Consider the following 10,410-nt stretch of genomic DNA (forward strand, 5'->3'; position numbering starts at 1 on the left):
AGTATCCCACGTTGAAGCATTCAGTCGTTGTCCCTACCAAGGCATGACATAGTCCTGTAGTCTGGGTAGAAAGCCCTCCTGAATAATCCGATTTTGCATAATTTGCAGAAAGTCAGGAGAGAGGGAGCTTTCCTGACCACCTCAGGCAGGCCATTCCATAAGAGAAAGCACACATGCGGGCAGCTTTTGATTTTGCTCAACTGCAGGGCGGTATCTGTAGAAGGCTCTTTCCAGATGAGCAAAGCTGCTGTGGCAGAACAAAGGGAGAGAGGCGGTTGCACAGATATGAGGAGCCAAGGTCATGAAGGGTTTTGAATGTTATAGTCATGAGCTTGAATTGCTCCCGGTAACTGATGGGCAGCCAGTGGAGTAACTGCGGCACATTGGCTACCTATCAGTTACCGTGCTCAATTCAAGGTATTGGTCATTACATACAAAGCTCTTCGCAGCCTTGGCCCAGCATACCTACGAGATCGCCTCACTCCTTATGTCGCTCCACGGCAGTTTCGCTCATCTGAACAGGGTCTCTTGCAGGTGCCAGCCTGCACACAGGCGAAATCAACAGCAGCCCGTACACGGGCTTTCTCTGTGGTGCCCCCCACCCTATGGAACGGTCTGCCTGAGGAGGTCAGGAGAGCCCCCACTCTCCTGGCTATCCGCAAACAATGCAAAACCGAATTATTCCAAAAGGCTTTTTACTCAGATAGGAGGGACGTATAGAGAGGGGGTCTCAGATGCTTCGCTAATGAGTTAGGGATCATAGACTTCACCACTATGTTGCCTTGCGTATTGTCTGTTGCTCGAATATGTACTCCTATACTACCTGTGCTTCATGTTATCTAATGTCATTCTTAGAATTGATTATGTTCTGTTTCAGCAATTCTTTAACTCTGTATTGGATCCTTGCTAATGCTGTGTCTTTGTAAAACCCTATGTCGTTGTTGTAGAAATGTCCTCAATACTGATTGTACTAATCTCACGCTACGTAATCCGCCTTGAGTCTCAGTGAGAAAGGCGGACTATAAATGACATTAATAACAACAACAACAACATCAACAACATCATCATCATCATCATCAACAACAATAATAATGGGAGTGATATGCACTCTTAGTCTGGCTCCTGAGAGTAAACGAGCTGCAGCATTCTGCAACAACTGAAGTCTTCGGGTTAACTTTGAGGAGAGACCCATGTAGAGTGCCTTACTGTAGTCTAGTCTCAATATTACTGTGCCATGGATCCAGGTGGACAGATCAACCATTTTTTATTGTAGTTTGGGCAGCTTTCATGCCATTTATATGGGGTTTATGCACGTGCATCTATATACATGAAATACTGAATTAGGGGTACAGAAGTGATGTTGAAAACTGGGTCTGTTTTATGGGAAACGTTCTATGGGAAATGGAAAATGAAAATTTATGTGTCTGGTTTGTGCAAAGAGGAAGCGATGCTTCCAGCAGGAAGAGAAATTTCATAGCATCCCCGGTCTGGGTGATCCTTACAGGGGATTGAAATCTGCTTTAAATGATGGTTTCAGAAACTAGTTTAAAGTACCCTGGTTAGCCTGACCAACCAGTAAAGTTGTTGTGCACGTCCCTTTACCTGTATAGAAGTGGAAAGGGGTAATAAGAAAAGGAAGTGGGGTATGGGCAAAGAGAATGCTCATGTTATGGCTGTGTTAGCCTTTCAGGATGTATGAAAGAGGTAAAAGAAACTCGGAAGAATATTGTATCGGTATTGCGGAACATTCTCTCATCCCAGGCTTTCCGTTTTCCTGCTGTGTAGGTTCTTCAAAGTCAGCATTATGACTGATGGGGACTACGACTACCTGATCAAACTCCTGGCCCTGGGGGACTCTGGGGTTGGGAAGACCACCTTCCTGTACAGATACACGGACAACAAGTTCAACCCCAAATTCATCACAACGGTTGGAATCGACTTCCGGGAAAAACGGGTGGTGAGTCTCTTTTATTGCTCTTTTTTTTTAATGACCTCTCCTTTCCTAGGTCCCTTTTAAATATGTGCAATATTCCCTGTATCTGAAACCTTCCAGCATACCCTTCATGTTTAAACATTTCATCATTTCTGCATCCAATTTGCCTCAAGTCATGCTGTTCATTGTGTAACTCTCCTATGCCGCAACAAAAAATGATTTTCTTTTGGAGCAGCTGCATGGCTGGATAAAGATTCCTAGCCTTGACATTAAAAACTGTAGTTAAATATCAGTCCGTATCTGACGCTTAGAGCCCAGCTTTTAACTATGTTCCAGGTATTCTTCAGCTCTCCAAAACAGGTTATTATGTTATTAATAAAGTGTGAGGGAGGGTATTTAAGCCTTTTGTTTTACGTATATTAAGTATGCATGCTGTGCCTTAGCTGTGATCTGCTCACTTATATCTTTGTTATTTGACCATAATATTCTTTTAAAACAAATTCTGGACTGTTAACGGGGCAGTTCTAGGAAACCAAATTAATCTGAGGACCATGCTAGCGGTGTCTTGGCACTCGCGGCCCTTTTTTGGTGTTTCTATCTTTTCCTTCCTGCATCAGCAGTTTTTGGCAATCGAGCTGCAGTGTCAAGGCCACAAGATTTCTCATTCAGATAAAAATCCTTGTTTGTTGTTGTTGATTTTTTTTAAAAAAGAAAAGCACAAAATGCACACTGGGAAGTTGCTCTTCTGGGAAGTGTCCACGGCCAGCTGTCTTTCCATTCTTGTTACCGCTAAGATCTCATTCTCACAGAGCCGTCCCCAAAACAGTAAATGTCCATTTCACACCAAAAATTTGCATTGGACAGTAATAGGTGGGGGAAAGGGGAGGGGGAAGCTTTCTCTGCTTTGCACTAGTGTGAAATCACATTATTTCTATTCAGAAACGCATCCAACAGATTACTGAAAAGGTGATGGAGAATTTTTATTCTTTATGTTTCTGTCCTGGTTTGGATTCTTGTTGTCTTTTAAATTATGTGTACGGATCAACTGTTTCACTTGTATCTCACTTTTCTTCTAATAATAATCTTATTAAATCGGGTTTAGACAGATTCCTCAATCGGGCCATGGCGACTGAAGGGAACCCCCACCTATGGAGTCGGTAAACCTCTCAATGCCAGTGCTGAGAGGCAACCTCGGGGAAAGGCCTTAGCCTCCGTGCACTGTTTGTTAGCCCTCTAGGACAACCGGTTTGTCACTGTGTGAAATGTGCGGCTAGATGGACCGCTGGCAGAGTCCTTATGTTCTTAAGCAGCACTTCTGAAAATGGATACATGTGTGATGACAAGTAAATGGTGAACCTAACAGTATGGCCTGTTGGCTTCACCAATGATCCCTTCAACCTACAGTCTTGGTTATGCCAATTTAGTCACATACTGTCAGCGTCAAGTTAACTAAGTTGCTTCAGGACAGTGAGCCATGGCTGCCATTTGTTTAGACAAATGCCTTTTGTGCTTTTCAGGCTTACAATAGCAGAGGGACTAATGGATCACCTGGGAAAGCCTTTAAAGTTCACCTGCAGCTCTGGGACACAGCTGGTCAAGAAAGGTAATGCGCAAGAACCTCTGTTTCTCTGAAGCAGAAAGAATAGATGAAAGTCTAGACGAAAGACTGTTCAGACATTTCTAGCCAGCAACCTGGCAAGATGATAACGTTTCTTGAATGCTTGTGTTGTCTCCTTCGTGAAGTATTTAGAAAAGAAGCCTCTATGCTCAACGTCTTAGCTTGAAATCAATAAACACTTTGATTAGACAATGAGAGATGTGGGGTGCTTTTAGGAGGAAGGGAAGAATAATAATTTGTGCACTCCATCAGCTGGGCTGAGCTGGCATTTGTGTGTCTTTTGCTAAGGAGATTGGCATTGCCATAGCAAATCTGCCACTTTGCCCTTCCAACGTGTCATGGAGCATGAACTCCTTTCTTGAGGGCCCCTCTTTGGATCTATTTGGCAAAGAAAATTTGAAGACAGTTGGGAAATGGCCAGAGGGCCTTGCTAGGCAAGAAATCTGACCTGGACAGAGATTTGTTTCCCACTAGTCACATTAACTCCTACTTATTTCAGGAGAGGTTACACTTGATAACTATCCCTGGAGTTACACCGCCTATGAATCCGGCAAGTGTTTTACTGCAGCAGCTGATATTATTATCTTGTTCACTTTCCCTGAGTAGTGATTTAGCGTGTGTGTGTGTGTATAAGATGCTGTCAAGCCACACCTGATTTATGGTGACCCCTGACTCTGGGGGTTTCATTGCCTGCCTTTGTGTAGGAACCTTGGACTTCCTTGGTGGTCTCCCATCCAAGTACCAACTAGGGCCAACCCTGCTTAGCTTCCGAGATATAATGAGATCAAGCTAGCCTAGGCCATCCAGGTCAGAGCAGGCCAAGCGAAACCCTGGCCCTTTTCACACTGCTTACCTTCACTCGCAACGACATGGAACATCACGCAAAAAATGCGGAAGAGCATGTTTTCTCGCGCGAGATTTGCGCGATGTCGTGTAAATCTCGCGTGGGAAAACGCGATCTTCCGCATTTTTAGCACAATGTTCCGTGTCGTTGCGAGTGAAGGTTAGCAGTGTGAAAAGGGCCCCTTTCTATTCCCAACTATATTTCACTTATTTGGAATTGATCTTTTATGGTTTCTGGAAATGTAGACCACTGGGAGTCTCTCTACACAAGACAGCTTATACGAGTAGGAGCTTAACACTTGTTCTCCCATTGTGGATACTTGTGCACCGCTAGGGAGACAGAGTACACAGTAAGATCACACAGAAAGTAAATCACTTGAGCGTCCCCGTGTAAGATGTCTTGTGCAGAGAGACTCTAAGTCGAAGACTTAATGAAGTACTCCAGTTTGTTGTGTCGAAAAGAAAAATTGGAAGGGCCGTGGCTCAGCGGCAGAGCATGTGAATGGCATGCAGAAGACCTCAGGTTCAGTCCACAGATCTCCAGTTAAAAGGGATCAAGTGATGTAAGGTCACCCTGGAGAGCCCGGCCAGTCAGAGTAAAGAAGACTGACCTTGATGGACCAATGATCTGATTAAGTAGAAGGCAGTTTTGTGTGAGGAACGTAAATACACAGTGGCTTCAGTATTTGCCGCTGAAAAGTGTGCATGCCAGGGGAGAGGTTTGCCTGTGTGCACGCAAGGGGAGAGGTTTGGTTCTCCTTGAAAACGTTGCCCCCACCTAGTGAGGAAGGGTGCCCACAAGCCTCATGTGAAAGTTTTCCCCTTGTGACCCTCCTGTTCATTTCCGCGCCATTAAAACAGAAGTGTTTGCTGACTCTCTTTTTAAAATTCAGGCTGAATGTTGATCCTTTCCTCTCCTTCTGTTGGCAGATTCAGAAGTCTCACGACAGCTTTTTTCAGAGACGCCATGGGCTTCTTGTTAATGTTTGATCTCACCAGTCAACAGAGCTTCTTAAATGTCAGAAACTGGATGAGTAAGTGGAAGAGAGCAGCTGCCTTTCTCGGCCTTGAGTGCTTTTAGATTAAACTTTATTACATGTGTCGTCCTTCATACAGGAGTCAGCCCTGCATAAGAGATGGGCTGCCTCTCTCGGAATGGAAAATTTGAAAGCCAGGCAAACCCCAATTCCATTTTGGCAGTTGAAGAGGGTAGGACTGAGGAAGAAAGTTCAGCGAATGGCTTGGACGCAAACACACACAGGCCCCTTGAAAGAAGTTATGGTCCCCCTGAAGCTGTGAGCTGGAAAGTCTCTGGTTTGAGTGTGGTATGGTGTAGTGATTAGAGTTTCAGACTGGGACCTGGGAGACCCAAGTTCAAATCCCCTCTGCTGTGGAAGCTTGAGCCGGCACACACCATCAGCCTATTTTACCTCACAGGGTTGCTGTGAGGATAAAATAGAGAAGAGAATGCTGTGGTAAGCTGCTTAGGTTCACCTCTGAGGAGGAAGGTGGTGTATAAATCAAGTAAATAAATGGAGGTCTTCCTTCCTTCAGCTGCAAAGTCATATGCTGGTAGCCTTAAGCAAGTCAGTGTCCTTTCAGCTTCCACTCCTACCTCATTTCCACACAGATTGTAGGAGGATAACAGTGCCGGCCTAGTTTTTAGGAGCATGAGAATTACTTGACGCTGAATTAGAGGTGAGGAGTGAATCCATGGGGATGAATCTGCATGTCTGCCCGCTTAGGTATAAAGTGGGAGGTGAAGGCTTGTCTGTGTTTGTTTTTTGAGCTCGCAGCTAAGGGGAGCTAACCCCCCTTGCCTGACCGCACGGTGCTGTCTTCTTCGAATCATGTTCTCTTGCAGCTTGGCCCAGATATTGGAAGAGAAGTGGCTGCTTTTATGCCCCTCTCCCCCCCCCCCCCGCCCATCCCATCCTCATCCTCTCTTTGCACGGGAACAAATAAATGTAGATTCCCATCTTGTCTCTTTTGGCTTGGTGATAATTAATAATCGAGGAGGGGGCCTGACCCCATGCCAGAGCATCTGCTTGTCCTCAGGTTCAATACGTGGTATCTCCAGCTGAAAGGATCAAGTAGTAAGGAATGTAAAAGTCCTCACCCTGAGACCCCGGGAAGCTGCTTCCAGTCTGAGTAGACGACAATGACCTTGATGGACTGATGGTCTGATACAGTATAAAGCAGCATCATGTGTGATCACATGATATAAAGTGTTTTGAAACCTTGAAATGTGCCAAATGCCTATAGCAGAGACAAGGTCTTGCACCTGAATGATTTACAACAGGTCTCTCTCTTCTACAAGTCCTGTTTCTTAACTCTTCCCCCGTCCCACCTTTTGGTTATAAAAACCACTGCATAAAGATTTTCTACCCCACATTACAGTTTGGTGTAGTGGTTAAGAGTGCGGGACTCTAATCTGGAGAGCCGGGTTTGATTCCCCGCTCCTCCACTTGAAGCCAGCTGGGTGACCTTGGGTCAGTCACAGCTCTCTCAGAGCTCTCTCAGCCCCACCCACCTCATAGGGTGATTGTTGTGGGGATAATAACAATACACTTTGTAAACCGCTCTGAATGGGCATTAAGTTGTCCTGAAGGGAGGTATATAAATCGAATGTTATTATTATATTATTATGCATCTGAAGAAGTGAGGTCTGACATGCAAAAATTTATGCTGGAATAAACTTCGTTAGCCTTTAAGGTGCCGCTATCTTCTGTTTATTATGCTAAGAGAGGAAATTTCTTGATATTTGGCCTCTGACAATACGTTTTTATTACTTTCCCATTTTGTTACATCCTTGGAATGTGCTGTGTGCCTGAGGTGGCCACAAACCTTTCTAATAATTCTGAATAAACGTTACCCTGGTGTGTGAATAAGTTATAAATTATCTATATTGGATAAAGATTCTCTTCTAATCTGCTTGTAAGAAGCATTTTCAATATCCCTGAGCAGCCATCTCTGTTTTCCTCAGGTCAACTACAAGCAAATGCATATTGTGAGAATCCAGATATAGTATTAATTGGAAATAAAGCTGACCTGTCAGATCAGAGGGAGGTCAATGAAAGACAAGCAAGAGATCTGGCCGACAAATACGGGTAAGCGAACCGTAGCTTGAGTCAAGTCTCCAGAGATGTGTGACTGTCTCCGTTATGCCACAGGTGGGGGGGAGGGGGGAAATCCATGAAAGATCAGACATTTAAAGTTGTCTGCCACTAAAACCCACGGATGTAAGCAGATGCTTAACTTTTCTGTGGAAGTTGTCGCACAGAAACTTCTTTCTCATGGGTTTTTGCAGTGCTGCCCCAGAAAATACTAAGTTGGTTAATATTGGGATTTTTATCAAGATACAAAGCATTTTATGAGGGAGAAAAGGCCAGTATTGGGTTTATTGTCGAAGGCTTTCACAGCCAGAGAATGATGGTTGTTGTGGGTTTTCCGGGCTGTATTGCCGTGGTCTTGGCATTGTAGTTCCTGATGTTTCGCCAGCAGCTGTGACTGGTATCTTCAGAGGAGTAGCACCGAAAGACAGAGATCTCTCAGTGTCAAACTGAGACAGATCTGAGTTTGACACTGAGAGATCTCTGTCTTTTGGTGTGACACCTCTGAAGATGCCAGTCACAGCTGCTGGCAAAACATCAGAAACTACAATGCCAAGACCACGGCAATACAGCCCAGAAAATCCACAACAACCAGTGTTGGGTTGTTTTGCTGTAAAGCCCACATGCTGAGAGGGGTGTGATAGCACATGATCCTTACTTGCTAAAACCAGTGCGCTCTGGCCACCTAAGTTGCCTGAATGGAAGCCCTTCTCTGAGATCCTTGGAAGAAGGGCAGGGTAGAAGTATAATCAATAAATGTTCCTTTTTGAAAACATTCAATCTGACCAAACATTTATTATTGTGTTTTTTCTCTTGTGTTAGCATCCCATACTTTGAAACGAGCGCAGCTACCGGCCAAAATGTGGACAAGGCTGTCGAAACGCTCTTGGACTTGATAATGAAGCGCATGGAACAGTGCGTGGACAAGACACAAGTGTCTGACACAGCCAATGGGGGCAGTTCGGGGAAATTGGATTCGGCAAAAACGGAACAGAAGAGATGCGCTTGTTGATTTGGTTCCCCTGGACTAAGGAGAATGAACGAGAAACCGCTAAATTCAACCCTGGAACCTCCTCTGGGCCCCATGTGGCCATTGTTGTTGTCTGAAAGCAAGCCTAATTTTTGATGTTGAGAGATTCATGCTTCTGTGCTTGAGCATAGGCTACTATTACAGTGCCATCTTCATTTTTTTTAAAAAAAGGCCCTCCCTCATCTTCTTGATCCAGTTAGAGTAGTATATGGAGGAAAGACTTATTCTGCGAAGAGGATTGGTCAATTTATGGGAGATACCTTTTTAATAAGGCAAGGGGATACCCTTGGAGACCCAGGCCATCTCTTTAAATCTTGTTGCCTTCTCTCACCATGTACATTATGCATTTCCTCCAGGTAGTTTGTAAAGAACTAAAGGATAGGTAGTGTGGCTTGTATTACCTTAGGGAAAGAAAAATGCAAAGCAAGCTTTGTGGTCCTGTTTAGTCTACCGATTTCCTGATGAGCTCAGCAGTAGAAAGAAATGAGTGGAATCCTGTTTGGAAATAAAATGGGGGGGGGGCGTGTGCTGAATTTACTAAGATGATCAAGTGGGACTGGAAGGATGTAGGCTAAAGGAGGAAGGAGCCAGAAATTCTGGCACTATGTTGGAAAGTAGCACGTCTGTCCTACGAAGAAGCTGTAAACTAAAAGGTATTATCTGCCTTTGTTTAAAAAGTCTAGAATAAGGGTGGCCTTTCCTGAGGTTACGTACATGGGAATGCTGGCTACTGTCCCTTGTCACTTTAGAAAAGTGTGATGTTAAGGACTCCCCAGGGATTTTTTTTTTTGAGCGGGGGATGTAGAACATCTACTGGGGTCATAAATGGGTGCAGTTAGCTTTCCTGAATGCTCTTTCTTCCTAGTGTTGGGTTTTTATTATCCTTAAAAGTGGGTCATTTTATAAATAGAAAGTGGTGCATAGTGTTGATTAGGCCCCGATTAAATAAAGTATAGGGTTGGCACCTCAAAGCATTAATTGGTGGATATGTTTAAGTGATAGAAGTATCGGAGGTGTTTCTGGAACTGCCGGTTACGCCGCCTTCGAAGGGTCAATGTACTTCCCATAGCTGAGTTTAGGTCCGTGATGTATTAAAATGTCTCTTTCTGAAATAAAAATTGAGCCATTTCCCCGCTCCGTCATGCAGTGTTTCTCTGTGATGACATTTGTAGCGTAAAGGGCCTGTCTCTAAGGTAATAGGGCAGCTCGGTTGGCTCCAGAGGGAGACAAGATGGGCCCACTGAAGAGATCAAAGGAAGTACCGTACAGTCTTTGATTTCACCATCAGCTCGGTTGCCTTGTGGTTTTATTCTGGCAGAGATTCGTGCCAGAACAATGAAACTGCCTTTTTGTCACCCTACAGAGAGTTAGATGGACTTTCGGCTTGGGTACATCATCTTGTTGGGTGACTGAGGGGTGTCCTCTGCGAACCCCACCTCCTCCACCCCTTGCTTGTTGAGAGTCCCACTGAAGGTCTCTTTTCCAGACGCCATTTCTGTCCTGCCAGGCATGCGCTTGCCTGTGCCAAAAAGTTGCACTGTGATGCTCCACGAGGAAGCAGGGAACATGCCACAGCCAGATCACAGCCACTGGGCCACCTTGAAAGAAAATAGATCTGTAGGGCAGTTGATGAAAACCTTCCAGTCTTGCTAGTTTTGCTTGTGAATGTGGCAGTGCTGAGGAGAAAGCTGGCAAGCCCAATGCAGAATGTCTTAACTATCCTTGCTTAGTGTGTGTGTGTGTGTTTGTGTTGGGGGGGGGGTGATCTGTATGAAAGCAACTTCATCCTGGGTTTGTTTGTTTGCGCCTTTTGTCCCTTCTTTCCATGGACAACTAGGCTTGCCTTTTATGAAGGCTAGCTTTCCATCTCCGG

The 10,410-nt window shown here is 44.8% G+C and overlaps 1 protein-coding gene across 6 annotated transcripts in view; it reads left to right on the plus strand.

Annotated features, from left to right (window-relative positions):
• The window catches only part of RAB27B (RAB27B, member RAS oncogene family), a 161,902-nt gene extending 152,235 nt beyond the window's left edge, over positions 1–9,667 (plus strand). For all 6 annotated transcript variants that reach the window (XM_054987677.1, XM_054987676.1, XM_054987679.1 and 3 more), the window contains 5 exons: positions 1,786–1,957; positions 3,451–3,536; positions 5,325–5,428; positions 7,381–7,504; positions 8,330–9,667. In XM_054987677.1, the coding sequence (XP_054843652.1) occupies positions 1,805–1,957; positions 3,451–3,536; positions 5,325–5,428; positions 7,381–7,504; positions 8,330–8,519 (657 nt within the window). In that variant the 5' untranslated portion in view covers positions 1,786–1,804 and the 3' untranslated portion in view covers positions 8,520–9,667. The remainder of the gene's footprint in view (positions 1–1,785; positions 1,958–3,450; positions 3,537–5,324; positions 5,429–7,380; positions 7,505–8,329) is intronic.
• The last annotated feature ends 743 nt before the right edge of the window (positions 9,668–10,410 follow it).

The sequence above is a fragment of the Eublepharis macularius genome, chromosome 8 (genome assembly GCF_028583425.1).
Source record: "Eublepharis macularius isolate TG4126 chromosome 8, MPM_Emac_v1.0, whole genome shotgun sequence".
NCBI classification, from domain to species: domain Eukaryota; kingdom Metazoa; phylum Chordata; class Lepidosauria; order Squamata; family Eublepharidae; genus Eublepharis; species Eublepharis macularius.